Below are 24,656 nucleotides of genomic sequence, written 5' to 3' on the forward strand. Positions count from 1 at the left end.
TATATATCCGCTGGCTAATGATTTAGGGAGAATGACATGGTGAATTAAATGCACAGTCCTTAGCCAAGCTGTGTGACGAGAGACAGGGTTACTGCATGTAAGAACTCAGAGGAAAACACCGAGGAAAGGAGAGGAATCACTTCATAAGGTGGGCACAAACGATATGCATTTTAATACAAAGAACCTCAGTTATGAACACCTCGGGAATGGAGGTTGTTTGTAACTCTGAACAAAACGTTATGGTTCTTTCAGAAGTTTACAACTAAACATTGATTTAATACAGCTTTGAAACTTTACTATGCAGAAGAAAAATCATGCTTTTAGCCATCTTAGTTTAAATGAAATAAGTATTTTCCTTACTTTGTCAATTTTTTTTTAAACTTTCCTTTTTTTAGTACTTTATGTTAACACAGTGCTGTCCTGTACAGTATTTGCTTTTGGGGGGGGGGTCTAATGCCTGACTGCATACTTCTGGTTCCAAATGAGGTGCTAGATCAGTTTGCAACTCTGAGGTTCTACTATATGGCTAAATGTAAATGGACACAAATGGAAACAGAGTGTAGGCCGTCCTTTAAAGATGGACATCTCTATCCTGGGAAGCAGTGACTCTGGTAAAGTTTTGAGGTGGTGGTGTATGGTTAATCAGCTGAACATGAGTTTCCAATGTGACGCTATGGCCAAAAGGGCTAACGCAATCCTGGGATGCATCAGCAGGAAAACCTGGAGGAGTAGACAGTATGCAGTGGTGTTGTAGCCATGTCGGTCACAAGATATTAGAGAGACAAGATGGGGATATTTTTTATTGGACCAACTTCTGTTGGAGAGAGAGAGAGACAAGATTTCAAGGAGAAATTACTTTACCTCTGTATTTGTCACTGTTGCAACCGCTGCTAGAATCCTGTGTCCAGTTCCGGTGTCCACAATTCAAAAAGGATGTTGGTAATTGAAGGGGGCTCAAAGAATAGCCACGAGATGAGTTAAAGGGTTAGAAAACCTGCTTATAGCAGGGGTTCTCAACCTTCTTCTTTCTGAGGCCTCCCTCAACATGCTAGAAAAACTCCAGGGCCTAGCGGGGGTGCGGTGGTGGAACACTCGGGGCTGCGGGCCATGTGTGGGACCCTGAGGCATAGGCATAGTTTGACTTCTATTTTGGGGCAGGGGCAAGGGCTGGCGGGGCTCTGGCCAGCTCTGCACACCGGGGTCCAAGGAAGCAGCACCACCTCCACCCCCTGGCTCACCTGAGCAGACCACCCACCTGTCTGGGGCTATGTGCCAGTGACTACTCCCGAAGGGCTCTGCTGTGCCCAGAGCTGCCCGGGCAGCTCTGACTGTCTGCGTGAGCAGTCAAAGGGGGCTGGGAGCTGAGGAGCAGCCACAACCCCGGGCACCAGCAGCAGATGGGGGAATGCCACGGCTGTCCACTCCATGGCACCACCAGCCAGAGGAGTAGCTGCCCCACACTGCCTGGCTCCAGCTTTCTGCCTAGGACCTGGCCAGAGGGTGGGACCTGAGGGAGAGGAGGAGGATGTGGAGGAGGAATGCCCCACTCTGGGTGAGGCACTGCAGTTTGGGGGAGCAACACCTTTTTGCCCCCTCAACTCTGCCCACTGGCTCAAGGTTCCTTCCCATGTCAGGTTTTCAGCCCTCCCCACTCTGCTCCTGGCTCGTAGAGGGGGAACTCGGGGTTTCAGCCCCATGCCACTCCATGCGGCAGGGAAGGGCAGGGGGAGAGCTCGGGGCTTCAGCCCCACTGAGGGAGAGGGCGCATCGGGTCTTGGGGCTTCAGCCCCACACTGCTCCTCGCTTCAGCCCCACTCAGGGCACCGGGTTTCAGCAGCAGGGCTCCACAGACCCCCTGAAAGAGCTCACGGACCCCCGGTTGAGAACTGCTGCCTTATAGTGACTAAATTCCTTGAGTCTAGCTACTCAGCTTAAAGCGAAGGTTAAAGGGTGACTTGATTATAGTCTATAAGTACCAACATGGGGAACAAATATTGAATAATGGACTCTTCAATCTATTAGAGAAAGGTCTAACTCAACCAATGGCTGGAAGTTGAAGGCATAAATTTTTAACAGTGAGGGTAATTAAGCATTGGGACAATTTACCACAATCACAAGGAGTAATGGTCTCAAGTTGCAGTGGGGGAGATTTAGGTTGGATATTAGGAAAAACTTTTTCACTAGGAGGGTGATGAAACACTGGAATGCGTTACCTAGGGAGGTGGTGGAATCTCCCTCCTTAGAAGTTTTTAAGGTCAGGCTTGAGAAAGACCTGGCTGCAATGATTTCGTTGGGGATTGGCCCTGCTTTGAGCAGGGGGTTGGACTAGATGGCCTCCAGAGGTCCCTTCCAATTCTATGATTCTATGGTGGAATCTCCACCACTGGCAAATTTTAAATCAAGATTGGACATTTTTCTAAAAGAAGATCTGCTCTAGGATTTCTGTGGGAGAAGTTCTCTGGCCTGTGCTATACAGAAGGTCAGACTAGATGGTCATGATGGTCCCCTCTGGCCTTGGAATCTATTAATTATTGAAAGTGCATCTAAGAAGGTACAACTAGGAGCAAAGAGATGAAGTTAGGAATGGAAAACCCAGGCTCTGAATTTTCCGTTTCCTGAGAGGCCTATTGGACTTCAAATCAGGCCCGCAAGGAAAGTACTAGATGCTGCATTGTTCAATCCAATTAGAAACAGTAATGGAAAAGCACTTGTGACGACACTGCAGAAAACATTCTTACATGGGCTGGAAGGCAGATGAAATTATCGAACAGATCTTCTCCACTGGTAGCTCCTGCTGGTTTTCAGAGTTGCAATGGACACAGCAACTTAATCGCAGGTAAGAAAGTTCAAGATACAGGACTGGGGAAAAAAACCCTGAAAAGGACAAGGAGTTAAAACTGAGTGTTCCCAGTGGGCTGGGAAACAAGGGGCAGTCCAACGTTCAAATGCTATTCCATGGCCTCACCACCAAAATGTACACATCCGGGATTCATACATTGCAGAGATTATCCACATGCAACACGCCGTGTCTCAGCTTTCATTAGCAATACTATTTATCCCAAGCATGAGGGAGGCCCTTACCTAGATGCTAACATCTGTAGGCGGCTACATGTAATTCCAGCTTTTACTATTCCAGACGCAGTGATGCCAGTGAAACATGCAGTAGAAAGTTACAGAACTCAACTTCCACCAAGGAGAGAAGCCCTACATGGAATTGTGGCCTCACGCACCATGCGCCTTCATTACATTTTCCATTGCACAGTTAAGCTGCAGACTATTATTATGGGTTAGTTCCTTGCCAAGTGCCTTTCTCCTCCCAGCAATTCTGGTACTAATGCAAGAACGTTTATGTCAAGATAATGGGGACATTTTTTTCACGCTCTTGATACTCAACTTTTTTAAGTCACCTTGGGGATAGACCAAGCCTGGAAAAGTTATAAGCACCTGAAAGTGACTGAGTTAAAACAGAAACAGACCGACGGACAGTGCTACCAACATGCAGCTACTCAGGGGGGGTGGAGCACCGCAGCTGACTAGCACAGCACCTGCTACATGCCAACAGAAGGAGGCAACGTTTTGGCTGAAGTCACTGGAACAGACCCCTCCTTTTACAGTGCCCTACAACAGTGACCATCCACAAAGAGTAGGCAAGACCTTGGGATTCCCAGAGCCCTCACCCCACGGTCAGTAAGAGTCACACCTGCAGACTGCTGTTACCGCTGTCTAAGAGATGGATCACTTTCTGCCACTGAAAGAAAAGGGCCTGGGTTTTGTTTTCTTCTTTAAGGTCTCCCTGGAACACCCCCCACAGAAAGCTGCAGGGAACTCCAGGGCAGCTGCCATGGAGCCATGAAGGGCAGAGTCTGTCCGGCCTGGAGGACTCCTTAAAAACAACATAGGAACATTATTACAGAGCATGAATCAGGCTAATGGGCATGAAGCAGCCCTGCGAAGAAAGGCTTTAGCTTCCAGGGTTGAGAATTGGTTCCATCCATTATGCTCAGAATGTGCTGAGAGACTTAGGGACTGGAGATAAATTGCCAACAGAAACTAAGTACGGTACTTTCATTTGGAAAAAAAGTAAATAGCAGCATTCACTTCATTTTGAAGACTGAAAAAGCAATAATCCCTAGTTCTTATCTAGCACTTTTCATCAGTAGATCTCAAAGTGCTTTACAAAGGAGGTCAAGATCACTATCCCCATTGTACAGATGGGGAAACTGAGGCACAGAGCAACATGACTTGCCCAGTGTTACCAGGCGGCCAGTGACACAGCCAGGATTTGAACCCAGGTCTCAAGTTCCCATCCAGTGCTCTATCTTCTAGGCCAGTGGCACCCAAACTTTATTGGTTCACGTCCCATCTTCTTAAACTACTGTTGGGAAGTGAATGGATGGAACATCAAGCTCACGTACCACCAGTGGGATACGAGTCCCTACTCTACACCACTCTAGATACCTAATGCAGTATTTTATAAAGCTTGAGTTGACCTCAAAAGTTAAAGAGGGTTTCCCGTTAATACCCCCCCCCAGATGTGGGACATGGTATGCAATGGGAGGGCACTATTATTCACAGAGAAGACTTTTAAAATGCAGATAATTCCTGCATTAGCGTAAGAACAAAAAGGGAGGTGCCTACAAGAGCAACTGCAGAAGCTAGATTTTAGCTACACTAGCCCAGGGGGCTTCTGAGACTGAAGGGTTTCCTCATCTGTGCTACATTGATGACATCCTCATCATCTGGACCCATGGCAAAGAAGCCCTTGAGGAATTCCACCATGATTTCAACAATTTCCATCCCACCATCAACCTCAGCCTGGACCAGTCCACACAAGAGATCCACTTCCTGGATGCTACGGTGCTAATAAAGCAATGGTCACAACCACCACCCTATACCGGAAATCTACTGACTGCTATGCTTACCTACATGCCTCCAGCTTTCATCCAGACCACAGCACACGATCCATTGTCTGCAGCCAAGCTCTATGATACAACTGCATTGCTCCAACCCCTCAGACAGAGACAAACACCTACAAGATCTCTATCAAGCGTTCTTACAACTACAATACCCACCTGCTGAAGTGAAGAAACAGATTGATAGAGCCAGAAGAGTTCCCAGAAGTCACCTACTACAGAACAGGCCCAACAAAGAAAATAATAGAACGCCACTAGCCGTCACCTTCAGCCCCCAACTAAAACCTCTCCAATGCATCATCAAGGATCTACAACCTATCCTGAAGGACGACCCATCACTCTCACAAATCTTGGGAGACAGGCCAGTCCTTGCCTATAGACAGCCCCCCAACCTGAAGCAAATACTCACCAGCAACCGCACACAACAAAAACACTAATCCAGGAACCTATCCTTGCAACAAAACCCGTTGCCAACTGTGGCCACATATCTATTCAGGGGACACCATCATAGGGCCTAATCACATCAGCCACACTATCAGAGGCTCATTCACCTGCACATCTACCAATGTGATAGATGCCATCATGTGCCAGCAATGCCCCTCTGCCATGTACATTTGCCAAACCGGACAGCCTCTACGTAAAAGAATAAATGGACACAAATCAGGCATCAAGAATTGTAACATTCAAAAACCAGTTGGAGAACACTTCAATCTCTCTGGTCACTTGATTACAGACCTAAAAGTTGCAATATTACACACAAAAACCTTCAAAAACAAACTCCAATGAGAGACTGCTGAATTGGAATTAATTTGAAAACTGGAACCCATTAACTTAGGCTTGAATAAAGACTGAGTGGATGGGTCATTACACAAAGTAAAACTATTTCCCCATGTTTATTTTTCCCCCCTCCTGTTCCTCACACGTTCTTGTCAACTGCTGGAAATGGCCCACCTTGATTATCACTACAAAAGGTTTTTCTCTCTCCTGCTGGTTAATAGCTCACTTTACCTGATCACTCTCCTTACAGTGTGTATGGTAAAACCCATTGTTTCATGTTCTCTGTGTATATACATCTCCCCACTGTATTTTCCACTGAATGCATCCGATGAAGTGAGCTGTAGCTCACGAAAGCTTGTGCTCAAATAAATTTGTTAGTCTCTAAGGTGCCACAAGTCCTCCTTTTCTTTTTGCTGATACAGAAAGTATGTATGGTTTCAGAGTAACAGCCGTGTTACTCTGTATTCGCAAAAAGTAAAGGAGTACTTGTGGCACCTTAGAGACTAACCAATTTATTAATCAATAAACTGGTTAGTCTCTAAGGTGCCACAAGTACTCCTTTTCTTTTTGAGAAAGTATGTATGTGGCTCCATCTGTCCCTTAATCACTGGGCACCAAATCTGGAACAATGGCCTCAATAAAAAGGCTATCAAGGGGGAAGCAGTAGGATGAAAAGGGGCCCACCTGTTCTTAGTGCAGGAAAATATTTCATATACACAATTAGATCCCACACCATTAGCTTAGCCAAAAGCTCGTGTATCCCAAATCTATGGTCAGGCCTGGGTTGTAGAGAAAACCCCACCATGACTCAAAGACCTCTATCCAAAGGCCTTTGTGGAGAAGTATTGCATTGTACACCGTTCTCCAGGCTGTGCAGAAGAAACCCTTGGTATGACAAGTCAAATAACTAACCTTAGTGCTGCCCCAGTTGCTACACGGCTTCAGGATACTGCTCAGTCCATTTGTAGGTCACATTTCATTTGTGTTCCCAGTTAGATGGGCTAGGATGAACGTCCCAATGAATGGGTAGGTAAGAGTGATCTGTAGGTCTGTTCAAACAGGTTTGCCCCAGGTAGCCCTTTCATCAAGGAAACATTCACATGCAGTGGGTTCGTGAGGGTCTAAGCAAAGCTTTGCCCCCTTCCCCCCCGCCACTTCACTGATCAGAATGCCACTTGCAACTTTTGCACATGAAGATCTGAATAGTCTGTGCTTTCCTAGAACTTTTAAGCACAAAACAGGTTGGTAAAGTGCACGCAAGGATAGAACTAACCAGGCCATCTGAACAACAAAAGTGAGCTTCTGTCAGTTATTCACCCTACTGCTATTCTGATTCTCTCTGAATCGCTATCCCTGCCCTGAATCCAAAGAACGTCGAAGTTACTGACCTGCTAAAGGCAGATGCAACTGCCACCCATGCAAAGAAAGAGACCCTCCAGCAAGATATATCATCAGTAAAAGTGATATACCAGCCCCAGCCTTTCCTTAAGGGCAACCATTTTGGCTTGTGCTCATGCAGGATAAGGCCCAGTTCTCCCTTATGCACTGCGCATGCATTATCTGAGAAGGTTGTTGCATCTTAGTCCAAGGTCATTCAGGAGATGAGCCAAGAGAATTTGAAACATTTTTGAAAGATGTTCTATATTACAAAGGCTCCCAAATCTCACAGCTTTCCCCCTTGTTCCTTTGTATGGATTTCCCTTGGCGTGCGGACATGTGGCCATATACTGGGTGGCTGGGAATTCAGCTCTTCCACTGAACTGTATAGCACTACTCATTGACAAGGCAGCGCCTGCCTTTAAGCACCAACAATTATGGTTTGCTTTGTTCTCTCCCTAAGAACGGCAACAAAATCAGCGGTCTCTGCTTCCCTCCTTCCTACTGGAAAAATTCTCCATAATTTAGAGCCAGACCTTCTCATTAGCACATCACTGCTAATTCCCTGTCACAGTCCTCTGAAGCCCTGCAAAGCTCTCAGCTCCTACACCATTAACTCATTACCACACTGATTAACAAGCACACCTTTGGAGAAAACTGAGCTATTAGCAGCTCACTGATTAGTTCACCTCTGTCGAAGCTGAGTATTACTGAGAATGGCAGCTCCCTGCCTTGTGCTGCTCACACGGAGCATATGTGGAGCTTTGGGTTTTGGTGCAGAAGAGAATTTACTCACTCATCCCCAGGCGTAGATTGAGCCAGCTCCGAGGGGGGGGAACCATACTTGGTCAAGACCGAGTTCATAGTCTTCAGTGTGTGGCGGGGCAGCAAGGGACCCTGGCTGCACGCTCCAGCAGTTCCTGCAGGAGAAAGGACCCCCGTTAACACAGTAAGGGGTACTGCACACAATAGACTCCTCGAAGCAGAGCGGATGCCCAGAGAGCTGCTCAGGGATCTGCTCACTGCAGGAAGAGTTCACTCCACTGCTCTCCTCCCCAACCCACACTGGAGAGAGCTTGCTTTCTTGAGCTGCTCCACTGACACGAAAAGCAACATGTGTTTGGCCTCTGCCAGTTCGTTTCTTCCCAGACCTGGAGCCCCTCGGGTGCTGTATATTTTAGTGTCGGCTTCTCAGAGCCACGCACTTCACTTGCCTTCTCATTTGGGTTTCCTGACTTCCCTTCTCCACCAGTTGTAACGCCCCCTCCCCCCACCGTTCTCTCCCCCTCTGCAGGTCAGCCACCATCAGCCTCCAGACCGCACAGCCTCCCACCACTTGCCAGGTAGGGAGGATTTGACATTTCGCAGCTGAACTTCGCCAAACCTGCTCCCCCCAGATATTTTCATCCTCCACTGAAGCGGAGCCCCAGCCCCTTTCAAAAACCCAAACCACAGACCACTGAGCATCACAACAGCAGTAGGATGGGTTGCCACAGCAACCCAGCTGCTCAGAGGCAGAGAAGCAGCATAGTGCCCCTTGTTCCACCCTCCCTCCATTCAGACATGAGGCTCTGTCAGCTCTGACATCACAGACACAGAGCAGACGTCCCTTTCACAACTGCAAGTTTGTTTCCTTTCTGCTCCCCTGCCCGCCCTTGTTTTGCTAGCAAGCCTTGGCTATACCTTTAACTTGGCAGGGTCGCTCTGAGGAGGCCCTGTGCTTCACAGGAGATTTTTTCCCTTGCTGAACAGATGGCCCCCATATTTGTTTTAGCCACTGTTCAGGCTAGTTTGTCATCCAAGTCTTTCCTGTACTGCCAGACCCAGCCATATGGGGAGAATTAAGACTGGATTAAGTTAAAGCTTTAACTCTTTAACAGGCAGCAGCTCAGCACAGACTGTCCCAGGCCCTTTTCGGATCCATGTTTTCCAGTAAAATCAATCCCTATTTCATTCACAGGTACACACACATTTCGGAAGTGTTACTGTCATATGTGAATTTCCTAAAGAACTAGATGAAAGCATTTCTTGAGTTATTCATAGCTGCTATGTTATCGCAGCCCAAGAACCTGAAACTCTGAACAATACCACATCCTTCCTCCTTTAGGAGCCTAAGTGTGACCTGAGTCAAGAAGTTTGCAAATCGGATACAAGTCCCAAAGATTCCAGATTTTGCTTCTCAGAAAGACAACTTAGTCTCACTGAGGTCACATAGGACTGGAAGGCACCTCTTGGGTCACCAAGTTCAGTCCCCTGCTATTGCCCATAATCCCCTCCTTTAATCAATGTATTGTCTCCATGCTTCCCAAACACCAAACCGAGAGTTAGGAGGAGACTGTGGGCTTGCCTGCACTGGGAAGTTTACTGTTGTTACCAACAGGTTTAAGCCAAACCAGTCCTAAAAACAGTTTAACTGCAAATGTAGACAGGGCCAACCTGTCTTCAGCACCTTTTGAAAAGATGCAGTTGAAAGCCACAAGCAATTTTTTTAGTGTAGACAAATTAAGACCCCATTTACCAAAGATTGTTCCTTAGACACTGTTTCTAGATCCAGTAAACAGCTCTCCAAAGTGAGATGACAAGTTACTAGCCAGCATTTAAGCTTTTAAGTCTACTGTAACCAAACCTTTACTCAACAATCTGAAAGAATTAGCACCCCAAATTGAGGACTATGAAGTATTTACTCTACCTTCAAACCATATCATATTCCACTAATTGCCCATGGTCCAGCACTTCTCAGAGGAAGCAGAACTTAGCGGGACAACGTTGTTACTGCTAGTGGTACATGTACATGACAAGTTTATCCCTATTCCATTAACATTTTAGCCTCCAACATCACCAGTTGATTTAGAAAGATGTGGGTAGTTAGATGCAGTAGAATCAAATCTCTCCCCAAAATACACATTTGGATACTTTCAGGCTTAAGTAAAAATAATACCCAGGCACCAAAGACAGAATAAACCAAGATAAAGGTTATTGTTAACCAGAACATTTTCTCAATAGTGTTCTAGAAGCAGTAAGTCTATTGACATTGCCTATTGCCACCAGAACAGTTCCAGCTTTATCCTGGAGTTTCACTGGATTGGAGATGCAAGCTGTCTACACTCTTAGCAAGCTTAGGTGAAGTCTATTAGTCACTTCTCTCCCCATCAGGTTTTCTATAGCACCCACCACTAAGTGCCCTCTCAATCTGATGTAGCTTTAGCTATGGCAATTCAAGGCCACAACATTTGACAAGTGACCCGACTCCCTCTAGTGGCCTTATTTGGAAAGTTATACACAGTACCTTGAAAAGCTACAGGAGTGTTTACAAGATGATACTGTTTTTCGTATAGAAATGATCCAATTTAATAAAAGACATGAAATTAGTATCCATAGGGGGATAGTTAAGTCACTGCAAACTCCAGGACTAAAGATCAGAAAGTTGGGATGCCACTAACTTCTAAATAAGCAATTAGGTTGAGATCATCAGTACACTGGAATTAACCAGAGATTTAAAAAAGTATCTTTCCATGGCATCCTCTTCCTATGGCTCACAGTACAATGGAGACATTTACTCAGAGCACATCACCCTCAGGATAACTAGGACAGAGTGAGCCCAGCTATACATGGGTCAGTGTGGGATTTGAAAAAGAAACTGAAACTGAAGTTTTTAATAGATGTTTACTATAAAACACAAAGGTACATAATGGAAGTATAAAAAGTAAGCGGTTGGCAGGTAAGCACTACACAATTTGCACCGGATGATAAATGCTCTTCCTCACAGTTCTGTGGGACCTTTGCTGGTTCCAAGAATGTGCCAAGTTCTCTGGGAAGCTCCCTGGCCCCTTATTATGAAACAAACCCTGTAATTCATTCTCTCAGAAGGCTTTAAATGGAGATTATCTACTGTGTTCTCTTCTCTTGAGGTGCTTCTTCATTTTCAACTTCCCAGCTCCCGAAATGTCATAATTGTATTCAGATGTCACATAGGGGATCTCCCCTTCAGTTCCCTGCTGAAACACACAAAGACAAACTGAAAGACACTGCCAGTCTGAACATTACTTTGTTCTGTTTCATTTATGCAGACTGACAGAATTTAGCGGTTTACCACTGGGCAGCTCTGAGAATCATGTACTGCAACACACAAGATTTTAAAAAGTAAGTTTAAAATTGAAAATAAAAATCGCCACTTAATAAGTTTGTTAATATATATAGAGAGAGCATTTAACCGGCTTATGTACTGAATACAAAACGTTCCTATCTTGGAGCCTTAACCACCAGTTAATACACATAAGCCTCCCAGCTCACGCATGCCTTATAATACAGCTGATTTAATACAAGAAATAGATCTAATACCTTCTAATTAAAATACACGTCACCCTGCTGTGTAGGTAGAAGCTGTCTGAAGATCTTCATAAGTCACCCTTACCTGGTTTGTAAAGACACAATCTGGAATGGTGATATTTCCCAGCAGCAGACAGTTTACAAGTCTTAAGTTTTCTGCAGGTACTGGAGTCAGAATATGGTAAAGCTTCCTCTCCATGTCAATCCCTCGGATAATTCCTTTAAAATATATTTACAGTTCAGTCTTAAATCCTCTGAACTATGGAAGGATGCACAATCACTGCATAGTTGAAATTCTTTGCATGGGCTAGTTATTTCTTAAAGTAGTGTTTTAGGTTTAAGCAGGAATCATGCCCTAGACAGAGGCTGAAATATGATTTTCTTGCTACTCTTGTGATTTGTCTCCCCTACCCTCCATCCCCTTTTGGTCATGAAAAACCCAAATACCCCAGATGTCAACTCCAGGATAGTTTTTTCCAGGAGCAGCAACAGAACCTTCAGATTTTCAAGTAAAATTGCTGTGTGTTTTCAAAACAGATGTACAACACACATTAATGCAATGTAAAGTTGTATAGCTAAAAGTCATTAGAGGCAATGCAAATATTTAGATTCAAAACGGCAACATCTCCTGCTATGGTTTGTGATAAAATGGTATTTGTCATTAAACGTACATTAAAATAGAACTTTTTTAAAGAGAGAACAAAGGATACGTGCACAATACAGTCAAGTAAAATTTGCAGGGGAACACCACTCTTTGCACTTCTGGACTGATTTTCCCTGTGCGACTTTAACATGGCTTCAACTGTTTAGGGAACTCCCCCCAACACACACTCCCTGTTTGTGGCTATGCTCCTGCAGAGCTCCAGGGAACCCTGAATGCTCAAGACATAGAAAGCACCTGAGAATTGTTGCATCAAAACCAGACTTTTTTCAAATTAAGTAGAGATGAGTGCTTAGTGAGGATTAGGCCCAAGGTAAGATTCAGACTTCAGGCGACTTTTGCTGTAGCCCTGTTCAGAGAAGTGTACTTATTTCTCCCCCCTACAATAAGAATATTTTACCCCCAATCCACACAGGTTGAGACATCCAAATGGATTTTGAGCACAACTTCCTGAAGTTGATCTTAAACATCTGAACCCAAAGGAAAATAATGTATCAAATTATGAATAAATACAAAGACTACAATGGAAACTGTTTTGCGATCTTAACTAATCACTAATTTAAGACAGAGGGCTCACAAGCAAAGGTTATAATGGAAAACAAAACCTGTAGAGAAGAAGCAGATGTTTATTCTTTTACTCTACTCCTATTTTTCAAGTTACCTTTAAAAGAGTGATTAAAAACGGTGACTCCTTTATGCTGCAGTTTCAACATATGATCAGACGGGGCAATTTAGTTTACGCAATGCTAAAGTCTTCCCAGGATTCACTCACCGAAGCCCAAGCAATCACAGACTGGTGTCTGTGTAAGCAAGACTGGCCCATCAGTCTGACATCTGACCTCATCCAATATCCTGCAGAGACCGACCCAGCTGGCATTTACTGAATACATGATGTGTGTAGGAGCAACATCAGTGTGAATAACCCTGAGCGCAACAGCATTGAAAGGTACCTACAAAATAAGCCCCAGATCATTAGTTCAACTTGAATTTAGTTCTGAATTGCAATAGACACATACTTTTAGTTATTTCTATCATCACTATATACAGTGTTGTTGTAGCCATCGCTGTACACAAACTGAAATCTGCTGTACGCTGTGTGCCTACCTACATTAGTGACAACACAATACTGTAATCAAACACGTCTGACCAAGAGACATGTAAAATCTTTGCTATATACATTTCAGGGAGTGCTGGCATAAATGTTAACCTGATAGAGATGTTTTACAAGTGGGTTACTACTGCTCCTAGCATTCGGACAGGGTCTTTTTGTTGACAGTTCCGTAAAACATTTAGAATATAGTAATTTAGATTACTAACAATCAGCTTTCTGAATCCAGTCATCAAAATGGCATCTTCAATTCTTTCACAAATGGTTAAGTTACCTGATAGGGAACCAAACTATGTAAAGGAAGTACTGATTTTGTTTCCAGAGGCTGCAGCTGGCCAAGGTAACCTAACATTGCCACATCCCGGAGGATACTGCTGTGGACCCGTCTAGAAAAATAAGCAAACAAATCATGCAGAGATGAAAAACAATCATGTTCTAATTCAAACATAAGCACTTACTCAGACATTTCAGAATTTGCAGTGTGATATTTTTATATTCACTGTTTTAGAAGGTTTATTTTAAAATTTCTGTTGTTCAGACCTATTTAGAGCTATGTTTTATTAACCTTGTGGTTCTGAGATTCCACAGTTCAGTTGCAGGATGATATTATAAGGCTGCTTGCTTTAGGCAGCAGTCACTTTTTAGATTCTGGCTCTCTTCTCCAGTGCTGATAGCCAGGAGAATTTTCCATTCGCCAATTGTGACAAAGGAGAAGAAATGATGGTCTGAGCCAGTGACCCAAGTCACTCTTTATTAAACAGTTCTTTAGTGAAGGTTTCTGGGTGAAGTCAAACACCCATGCATATCCCCCAATATCAGAGAAATGGAAAGCAAGTGACAGGATGAGAGCCAAGGAGAGACAGTTGCTGACGCACGCAATCTTTAGATAAATATTGGTTACTAAGTTTGCCCTTAAACCATCGTAGCTAAAAGGCATATTGAAAAGCTTTAGGGTTTCTTCCTGTCCACAGCTCTACATACTCCTGGAGAAATTATGCGCTACTGCATATGTGCATAATTAATAAGCTGCACATACTTTTATTTTTTGTGCAGAAAAAAGCTTCTGCCAAAATGTTGCTTCAGTTCCGCCTTTTGCCCATCAGAAGGCGCTGCGGCGCAAGAACAGCAACAGCTCCCAGCAGAAAATAACTTCTGCAGTTCTGCCTTTTGCCCACCAGAGGGCCCTGTGGTGAAAGAACACAGCAGCAGCTCCTAGCCAGATGGGGAAGAGAAAGAGCCTGCCTTCGTCGCAGCACCTGTCAGGACAGGTCAGGAGACAGGGCCTATGGGGAAACCGACAGCATGGGGCTGCTGGGGGGGTCAGACAGGGCCAAAAAACATTTCCTGACTCTTTTTTGTCGTCTGTAGTTAGACATACTTGCTGACAGGTATTTTGAAATAATGACCAAAAATAATTGAAACTGGTGTGATTATATTGTGTTATTTTGACAAATAAAACATGCAGAATTTTAAAATATTGTGCGAAGAATTTTTAATTTTTTGGCGTAGAATTCCCTCAGAAATATTTACTATATCAAGATTAGGGACACTGTTCCCTCTAATTTTTCCCACACATGTGCGGAATTAATTTTATTACGAGCACCAAATATGGAGGTGATGTGTGATACATCACCTCTATATTGGTGCACATAAGAAAATTCATGTGGTGGGGTGGGGCTGAGGGGTTCAAAGTGTGGGAGGGGGCTCAGGGCTGGGGAAGAGGGTTGGGGTGCATGGGTGCAGGCTCTGGGGTGGAACTGGAGATGGAGAGGCTCAGGACTGAGGCAGAGAGTTGGGGTGTGGGCTCTGGGGTTGGGCTGAGGGGTTAAGGGTGCAGGCTGCCCCAGGGCTACAGCAGGGAGAGAAGACTCCCCCCAGCTCTCTCCCAGCAACAGCACCTGGGCTGTGGTGTGGGCCGGGGGAAAAGGCACCCTTCCCTGTTGCGGCAGCTCTGGTGCTGAGTTGGGGCACCCCTCCTCAGCAGACGGTTGGCCCTCCCCTGACCAGGTGGGTTCCCTGAGTGCCCACGTGGCACTTAATAGTCTGTTATGCGGCCACACAGCTTACAGGAAACTTAGTCCTGCATGGCTATTAAATAGTTTCAGCAAAGCAAAAGGCTTTACTTTGCCATAAGTGCAGTTCTCTGTTAAATCACTAGTGAAGTTTGTTCCAGAAACGTACACAAGGCTACCATTGCACTATCAGTCTTGCACTTCTCTCATGAACTGATAAGCAGAACAGGATGAAATATTTCAAAACAAGTTTTTCATCCAAAAATGGCTTTTGAAATTGACTTTTTGCAAAAAAAAAAATTAGCAGTACTGTCAATGTTTTAATTTTTCATGAAAAATGTAGTTTGATATTTTTCAAAATCAAACGATCAAAATTATTAAATAAAAACTGGTAGTTATTCCAAGGTTTTAAATACCATTTTTTGAAAAAACTATTAGAATGTCCATTTAATGGATTTTAAAACCAAAAGAGACCATTATGATAATCTAATCTAACCTGCATAAAATATGCCACAGAACCATGCCAAGTAAATTCTGCATGACAGCCACAACTTCTGTTTAAGCTATGGATACTTAAGAGATTCTAGTCTTGATTTAAAGATGTCAAGTGTTGACAAATCCATCACATCCCTAGGTAAGTTGTTAGAATTGCTAATTATTCTCACTGTTAAAAAATGTGGTTTGTTGTCTGAATTTCTCTAATGTCCATTTCCAACCACTGGATCTTGTTATGCCTTTTTCCACTAGATTACAGAGCCATCTACTATCAAATCTCTTCTCCATGTAGCTACTTGTAGGTGCTTCGACACTACGATGACTGTGCCATACAAGTACCTGAACAGATGCAAGTGTGGCTCTGCGAAGATAACATCAGATAGAGAGCTCTGCATTGTGCATTTACTTTCAAAATTTAGTGACTATGAATGACATGCTGAAATGCAGACAAACTGCTGGAAACACATACTTCATGGCAGGAGCAGTCGCTTTTGTACTTACGCTTCACCAGCATTCCCTGCTCCAGGAAATTTTGGTTGTACGCACAGCAATTTATGCCCTGTAGTCGATGTTTGAAAGTCGCTTTCTCCTTCATACTGCTTCCAATCCTCCATTCCACTCACGTCCATGCTCTTACACTTGCCCTGTAGTTTGCCTTTTGTATGTAGGCCAGCAGCAAGATTAATATATTCTGGGGTAAAGCGAGGCATATCCTTAAAGTCTTCCACACTGATCTGAACAATGTGACTGGGTGACAGCAGTCGAATGATATCAATCAGAAGCAGCAATCCAACACCTTTGGGAATGGGGGGGAGGGAGAGAAAACACAGTTTGCACAATGTAGTGCAGTCACACCAGGTAAGCATCTTGCAGAGCTGAACCTTGGTTATTAGAGACTCAGGAATGTCTCTCAATGGTTGTTAGAGACTTAAAATAAACTCACACAGAATTAGAGTCATATTTCCCAGTCTCAGAATAGTTACAAAATGTGCATTATGGCAAGTATACTGTTAAGATATAGTATTAATCTTCTAATGCATCTCCAAAGACTAGATGTACGCTGGCTTACCTTTCACCCATCCCATTGTATTGATGACCAAAGGCACTTCTTTCTTGTAGGAGTTAAACACATACTTTACTGTGTCAATATATCTTTCGGTATCCTGATCACAACTAGCTTCTCCATAATACACCATTTTACGTGGCATTCGCTGATGAGTGAATGGTGGCCCTGAAAAAAGACACACCGAAGATTAACAGTAAATACTTGGGAGATTCAGTAATTCAAAGAAAGCGGCCATAAAGAGTTAGCAAAACCCCCAAATCTCCTGAAGCACACATACTCAATCCTTTTCTATACTGATGGAAGTTATTCTTCCAGTTGTTTCATCTTTTTTGGAAAGACTTGTGCTTTAAGATTTTCTCCACTTGCTCCAATGAACCTGCCTCTGCCCTGCAGATCATTTCCTTTCAACTCTGAGTATACAGTCAAAGACAGTCAGTCTGGACGTCTGGGTATCAGAAACCTGATAAATCCACTAATGTGGTATGGAACTATACAATTCTTAAACGTACGAGTTTATAAATTAATTTAGATTAACTACTATTCTAGAAGACAATCTGAGCAGGGTAGCAGTTTTTGGTCAAGAAGTAAAAAAGGAACCCTAAATTGGAATGACAAAAGGACTGTGTGCATTACAATTTAGTAGTGTAAACACATTCGTTTTTTTCCTCCATGATGACAGAGCAGCCCAAGGTAAGCAGCTGATCCAAATAGTAGACCACATCATTTGGTGCCTGGGAACCAAAGCTCTTTGGAGACATCCAAGGCCATACCTATTAGCAGGTTTTCAAAACTTACAACAATATTCTTCCCTCTTTTTCCCACCCCAAGCTTAACAACTTTACAATTTAAAACCAGGGTGAGATGTTGAAACTTTTTTTTTTAAAGCACAAACCCCAGAAAGTTCTAAAACATGTACTTCTTTGACCCACACCACTATCTGCATATCTCAAAAACATTAATAAACTTATCCTAAAGTTTCAGTGAGGTATGCAAGTATTATTCCCACTTTCACAGATGGAGAACTGAAACAGAGATTAAATGATTTGCCCAAGGTGTCACATGAAGTCTGTGGCAGAGAAGGAAAACTAACTCAGGTCTGCTATATCCCAGACCAACAGCATATAGAAAAGATCACCCTCTCCACCCACTTCCATAAAATATGTAAAAACCAACACGGGAGAATAACTTGCCTGGTAGTTCTGATTTCCTAGAGATAGCACCTTGGAGGATTTCACTCCCGGGTCTTAGCTCCTTACCACAAGATTGGCAGGCCTCCTTCACTTATAATGTTTTTTGAACTGTGAGTAGAGGTAATATGGTTCTGTTAAGACACAGGAGTGAGAATCCTGCATAGTACCTTTAGAGAATAAAAATATATATATTATATATATATATTTTTCTGGTGATAAGAATATAGCAAAATACATACCAAGACATGGCTCTGACACATTAATTAAGGAGACACAGCCAGGTGGTGTAAACTCTGTCTGTCCCAGATCACATTCCAAATATTCAACACAAGGAAGGCTACAATAAAAGAATAACGATATTTTAAGAGGCACTGCATATTAGCATCTGTGTAAATAAAACAGGACAGCATTTTACTTAGAATATATCAGGAAAAGAATCCAACTCTGACAGCTTTAAACACAATTTTGAAAATCTCAGACACTGAATAAGATCACTAGCTTTCTGCCTCCTCCCTCTATTTGACAGATTGTAATGATCAGGCAAGGACAAACTATAACTAGGACTCCATGTGCATCACGGAGGTCTCAGATTCCATTACTTTGTGCAACCTCCTTGACTTCTGCAGCGTCCAGGGCCAGCTCCTCAGGTGGCCTTGGGGACAGCCACACCAGCCGCTGCTCGGGCAGCTCCTGGCAGCTGTCCCCGGGCAGCTGGCTGGAGCAGCTGCCATCTGCTGGTCCTGGGCACTCCTGGACAATTCCCCCACCTTCACTCCCCCCAAGCAGCCGCCCCCGAAGTTTTAGTCACAGGTATAAGTCATGGACAGATTACAGGCTGTGAATTTTCGTTGACTGCCTGTGACCTGTCTATGACTTTTACTAAAACTACCTGTGACTACTTGTGTAGCTTTAACTATAACCAACTACAACACCAGGCAGCATGCATGGTCTGGACCAGCGACAGCCCAATACCATTCCAGTCTTGAGCAGAGAGACTGCCAATCAATGCCAAATTGCACAAGTGGTACAGACAGATGGCGACTGCCAATTACATCAAGCAAAAATTGTAATTTTCAAAAATATCCAAATTTCCAGTAATTATTTACAAATAATCCCATCAATTTTTTCTTGCCCAGATCATAGAAGATTTGAAAATTTGAGTCTTATAGGATAAAAAACTCACTGATTCAGCAACAGGTTAATGAGATATCTGTTAAATGTTGATTTTCCAATACTTTTTGGGCCACACACCAGAATGACAGGACAACCATCATCTTCCTCTGGAAAAATAAAACATACCCTGATATGGACCATTACTACAAATTAATCTCATGCATCCTACTCCACAAAAGTTTACAAAAATTTAATCTCAGGAGCTGAGCATTTTCATTGAAAGAGCAGTTTACATAACATGGGCTTATATTTGCACTTGGGAACCGAACAAGATAACTGTGTTTAAAGGTGAAGAGGGTATTGACATATATAAACACAAAATAAAAAGCTTTCTAAGAGGGCAGACTCCAACACAAAACCAAAACCTTGCAAAATTCTACTTGCCTATGGGAAATTATTGGGGGGTGGGGGAAACTGATACCCGCCCAACCCCCACTAAAATCATCATAAAGGCACATTAGTCTTGGTGGCAGATCAGCAAGGCAGCAATAAGCCTTATGGGCGAGATAAACACTCCCTCCTGCCCTCTAAGTACATCAAAATGGGGTAACTCACACTCAGTTTGGTTCAGAAACTCCCCCAAGACTTGAAATTTGACCCAAGCTTTTCACTGTTGTCAGGGCATGGTTTCACAAGCATGAACTTAGGAAAAAAACTCTGAGAAAGGAGCTTTTGCTCCTGTTATATCTCTGCAAAACTTAACATATTCAGTTCCATCAATTTAAGATACTCACCACAACACGCTTGTATTAACTCTTCAATTGCCGAAACTGAACTCTCTGAAAAAATCAGGCCGCTTTCAGGATCACGTTTTCCAATACCAGTAGAAGCTAGAGCTGCATCTTCTGGTGTGAAGCAAGGACCCCTTTGTCTCTAGAGATCAGCAAGCATATAGCAGAGAAAGGTTTTAGCAAATTCATACATAACAATACAAAATAACCCCAGAATAACTCCTACTGTCTTATAGCCTGGACAGTGGTACCAGGACAGAAGGATTTAGTCACACTATCTTCTCTGTTCTCGTTCTACAGAAGTCTTAAGTCCAAGTGAGAGGAAGAAAGTGATAGGAACAAGGTCTTATCTTCATTGACATTCTACTTACTACAGCAAATGGCACCTTATAAATACCACAGACAGATATGTCTAAAATGGGAAGAATGATAACTCCTTTATAAAGCACTTGGAGCTCTACTGAAAAACTCTGTAAGAGCTAGGTATTATTATATACAGGTCTACAGCGCTCAGACCATTATAAACCATGGGAAACCAGCCTTATAATTCAAAGGCATGGGCGCACACCTGAAAGTCACATGACAGACATAGGATGATGACATGATTGGAACATGAAACAAGGTGCTCTGGAAACAATAATGGGGCTGGGCCAGTCAAGTGGAGCTGCCACCAACTGCAGACAGAACAGGAAACACTAGAGGGCTGGGGAGTGTGGGGAGAAAAGTATGGGAAGACAGTAGCAAGAAAGTGACTGGAACAAAGGACTAAGAAGGATAAGTAGTAAAAGAGGAAGTGAAGTTCCGGCAAAGGATAGATCCATGTGTCATATATATAAAAGAATGAATTACAACTTATGTACACGGTTATAATTCCATCACTGATTCAGCAACAGGTTAATGAAATATCTGTTAAATGTTGACTTGAATGACTACATACATGATTCAAGCTTTGGTCTTATGGTAAATATCCAGAATACTTCTATGGAACGGTACCCCCTTAATTCACAAATCCTGGAAATTAGTCTGAATTTTACAAACATAACACATGCTTTTTTTTCCTGACCCATATACTTATTGCTCCATATACCACTGATCTTCTCCTGAAGCCATGCACATTTTTCTTCCTCATAAAACAATTCCCACAGGGTAAGCTTGAACAAATGCAAGATTTCCATTAAGTAACCAAGTGGAAGACGCATTTCACCTTTACTCTGAAGATATGGGAGAACTCTGGGTGATTAAGAATGAATCTTGTAACCGAGGTATCCAGACCATCCAACAGCACCACGGAACACAAAGGGGCAAAATTTTTCATCAGTTTAATTCTAGCAGCTGCAAGATGACAACAGTTAGTCTTAAAACACTATATTTCACACAAATTAGAGTCAAGTCCAAAACTGATACAATGGACAAATAATTTTTACATTATCTGACCTTCATAATACCTGTGAGGTAGGTATCTCCCCATTTGACAAATGTGAAAAGAGAAGCAAACATCTTATGTGATTTGCCAAAGAAGTCAGTGATGTGCAGAACTAGAACTCATGAGTTCCTATTTTCCAGTCCTGTACTTTAAAAAACAAACTACAGAGCTCCATGGAAAATGAGAAAGTATATTCGTATCCTAAAGTAAGGCAATAAACAACACTCAGTCATTTTCATTGCCATAAAAAAGTGATAAAGACGATCTTGAGAGTTTGCCAATTACTACATGTACAACTATAGACCAAATATTTGTGTGTGTGAATTTACTGTGGGACAGATGATGGCTGGACAGCCCTAAAAACTGTAGTACCCACTGGACAGATACAGCATGAAACACATCTCTCCCCTCAGTCCAGGTGATCATAATAGCTCACCTAGTCTGACCTCTTATGTAAAACAGGCCCTAGAATTTCAAACAGTGATTCCTGCTTTTAGCTCAACTTGTGGTTGAATAAAGCACATCTTTTAGAAAATCATCCAGTCTTGATTTAAGGACTGCCAGCAATGGAAAATTTACGACAGCATTTGATAATCTCTACCAATAGTTAACTACCCTCACTGTTAAAAATTTGACTCTAATGGGAAGTTATTCTGCTTTGCCTCTACAGAAAACAGCCAGAAAAGGCATCAACAGCAATAGTGACGATGAGGACATGTCACTAGACTGGGACCACCCTAACTCAGTTCACAGAAGCCACTGAATAATGTCAGGTGAAGATGACTTCTGATCACAACTCTAGTCTACATTCAGAATGGTGACAGAGAGATAAAAGGCTTATCTCACTACAAGGTCTCTGAGATTCTTCAGTCTGCCCCAAAGCAATTGGTAACAGGTAGCCCTACATGTAACCAGCCCTAATAGTATGGCTCTTCAGCCCCCCAAATAGCAGACTCCTCACCAAAGCACACTGCTCAGCCCATGCTTACCACGTGGCACATGATGGGCTCTGAGCATCGCCCTGGCTGATATCCTCATCTCCTTTTTCGATTTCTCCAGTGTCTCGTAGATCACTGCTTCGATGGTCAGGGCAGAGTGGGTCTGAGGGGAGAAGAGGTCGTAGGGAGGCTGCTCCTGAGTGATAGTAAATCCAAACACTCGGACTGCACCATAGAGGCAGGTCAGGCGGCATTTCCCAGTGAAGGTCAGCTTCTGCAGTGGGGAAACAGGAGACGAGATACTGACCAGGCTTGAAGACAGTGCGGTGCTAGACAGACAAGGGAGAGACAGCCCCTGCCCTGGCTGTTCACACACAAGAGGCGCTGAGTTTCCCACCCCGCCCAGGAGCTGCCCCCCACCCACCCCATCCCTGCTCCCGCACTGGGCTAGGGCCCAAAGCCACTGCACATCTTCATCCCCCCCAACTATTCCCAGCTACCCCACCAACAGCCCTCCCGCCCAACAGCCGCCCCCCAGCACCCAACGGCCGCCCCCGTCCCCTCCAACGGCTGCCCCCTCCATCGCCCCCAACGCCCCCCCGTCCCCTCCAACGGCTGCCCCCTCCATCCCCCCTCGTCCCCCCCCGCGCCAGCCCTCCCTTCCCCTCCAACGCCTGCTCCCCCCAACGGCGGCCCCCTCCATCTCCCCCATCGCCCCCCCGTCCTCCCCAACGGCTGCCCCCTCCGTCCCCCCATCCCCTCCAACGGCTGCCCCCTCCATCGCCCCCTCCAACGGCTGCCCCCTCCATCCCCCCTCGTCCCCCCCCCGCGCCAGCCCTCCCTTCCCCTCCAACGCCTGCTCCCCCCCAACGGCTGCCCCCTCCGTCCCCCCCAACGCCCCCCCGTCCCCTCCAACGGCTGCCCCCTCCATCGCCCCCATCGCCCCCCGTCCTCCCCAACGGCTGCCCCCTCCATCCCCCCAACGCCCCCCCGTCCCCTCCAACGGCTGCCCCCTCCATCGCCCCCATCGCCCCCCGTCCTCCCCAACGGCTGCCCCCTCCATCCCCCCAACGCCCCCCCGTCCCCTCCAACGGCTGCCCCCTCCATCGCCCCCATCGCCCCCCATCCTCCCCAACGCCCCCCCGTCCCCTCCAACGGCTGCCCCCTCCATCGCCCCCATCGCCCCCCCGTCCTCCCCAACGGCTGCCCCCTCCGTCCCCCCCAACGGCTGCCCCCTCCATCGCCCCCATCGCCCCCCCGTCCCCTCCAACGGCTGCCCCCTCCGTCCCCCCCAACGCCCCCCCGTCCCCTCCAACGCCCCCCCGTCCTCCCCAACGGCTGCCCCCTCCGTCCCCCCAACAGCCGCTCCCGCGCCAGCCCTCCCTTCCCCTCCAACGCCTGCTCCCCCGTAACGGCTGCCCCCTCCGTCCCCCCCAACGCCCCCCCGTCCCCCCCAACGGCTGCCCCCTCCATCCCCCCAACAGCCGCTCCCGCGCCAGCCCTCCCTTCCCCTCCAACGCCTGCTCCCCCGTAACGGCTGCCCCCTCCGTCCCCCCCAACGCCCCCCCGTCCCCTCCAACGGCTGCCCCCTCCGTCCCCCCCAACGCCCCCCCGTCCCCTCCAACGGCTGCCCCCTCCGTCCCCCCCAACGCCCCCCCGTCCCCTCCAACGGCGGCCCCCTCCATCGCCCCTCGTCCCCCCCCAACACCTGCCCCCCCCAGCGGCCGCCCCCCCGCACCTGGGCGCGCGGCAGGAGCAGCACCGCGGCGCCCTCTGCGGCCTGCACCGCGGCGAGGCTGCGCGCTGCCGGGGCCGCCTCCCCGCCGCCCGCCGGGCCCGGCGCCTGCAGCAGCCCCGCGCGCACGAAGGAGGCGGCGTATTCCCGCCACGCGTCCCGGCCGGGCCGCTCCCGCCACTTCCGGGCCGCGGGGCCCGAGCCCGGGCCTCCCTGCCGGCGGCCGCGGCCCAGGCGCTTGCGCGGAGGCTGCGCCCGGCGGGCCGCGGGGAAGCGGCGGAGAGCGGGCGGCCGGGGCATGGCGGCCTCCACAGCAACTCTCGCGAGAGTCGCCCCAGCCGGCGAGAATCGCGCGAGACCCGACTCAAGCGCCCCCCCGCGGGGTCAGAGGGGGCGTCCAGGCGGCGGCGGCGGCGGCGGGGCCGCGACACGGTGCCCCTCCCCCCCTCCGCGCGCGGGGCCGGGACCCGGGACCCGAGACCCCCGGCCCCTCCCCCTCCGCGACACGGTGCCCCCGGCCCCTCCCCCCCGCCGGGCCGCCACACGGGGCCCCCGGCCCCTCCCCCCCGCCACACGGGGCCCCCGGCCCCTCCCCCCCGCCGGGCCGCCACACGGGGCCCCTCCCCCCCGCCACACGGGGCCCCCGGCCCCTCCCCCCCGCCGGGCCGCCACACGGGGCCTCCGGCCTCTCCACCCCGCCACACGGGGCCCCCGGCCCCTCCCCCCCCGCC

General features: G+C 46.4%; 2 protein-coding genes and 1 long non-coding RNA gene across 4 annotated transcripts in view; 1 reads left to right on the plus strand and 2 right to left on the minus strand.

The window, feature by feature from the left end:
- Window positions 1-7,989, minus strand: part of PLEKHG5 (pleckstrin homology and RhoGEF domain containing G5) — a 119,019-nt gene extending 111,030 nt beyond the window's left edge. The window contains exon 1 of the mRNA XM_084652103.1: window positions 7,864-7,989. Within this exon, the coding sequence (XP_084508229.1) occupies window positions 7,864-7,909 (46 nt within the window). The 5' untranslated portion in view covers window positions 7,910-7,989. The remainder of the gene's footprint in view (window positions 1-7,863) is intronic.
- Window positions 1-22,235, plus strand: LOC311533045. Its single transcript, XR_014714489.1, has 3 exons — window positions 1-148; window positions 11,135-11,207; window positions 21,923-22,235. It is a non-coding gene; the product is annotated as an uncharacterized lncRNA (long non-coding RNA).
- On the minus strand, window positions 10,712-24,240 carry NOL9 (nucleolar protein 9). 2 transcript variants are annotated; one of them, XM_084652116.1, is made up of 12 exons: window positions 23,929-24,240; window positions 22,242-22,464; window positions 21,034-21,161; window positions 19,833-19,971; window positions 19,109-19,205; window positions 18,165-18,262; window positions 16,739-16,900; window positions 16,171-16,465; window positions 13,437-13,548; window positions 12,827-13,004; window positions 11,479-11,612; window positions 10,712-11,059 (listed from the first exon to the last, which is right to left on the minus strand). In XM_084652116.1, exons 1-12 carry the CDS (start codon window positions 24,223-24,225, stop codon window positions 10,949-10,951), a joined length of 1,974 nt encoding a protein of 657 aa, XP_084508242.1. In that variant the 5' UTR covers window positions 24,226-24,240; the 3' UTR covers window positions 10,712-10,948. The 2 variants fall into 2 exon arrangements, with proteins under 2 accessions (XP_084508242.1, XP_084508241.1); XM_084652115.1 differs by having other exon boundaries at window positions 10,712-11,062.
- Between the last annotated feature and the right edge of the window lie 416 nt (window positions 24,241-24,656).

The sequence above is a fragment of the Lepidochelys olivacea genome (genome assembly GCF_965140295.1).
Source record: "Lepidochelys olivacea isolate rLepOli2 genome assembly, chromosome: 18".
Classification (NCBI taxonomy): Eukaryota; Metazoa; Chordata; order Testudines; family Cheloniidae; genus Lepidochelys; species Lepidochelys olivacea.

Excerpts from the sequence above, each read along its gene's own strand:
- NOL9 (XM_084652115.1), bottom strand. The coding sequence starts at position 24,225 with ATGCCCCGGCCGCCCGCTCTCCGCCGCTTCCCCGCGGCCCGCCGGGCG. Across the intron at positions 16,901-18,164 it reads TGTGTCAGAGCCATGTCTTG|GGCCACCATTCACTCATCAG; the intron begins GTATGTATTTTG and ends GTCTTTTTTCAG. Across the intron at positions 13,005-13,436 it reads ATAGTTTGGTTCCCTATCAG|GTACCTTTCAATGCTGTTGC; the intron begins GTAACTTAACCA and ends CTTATTTTGTAG.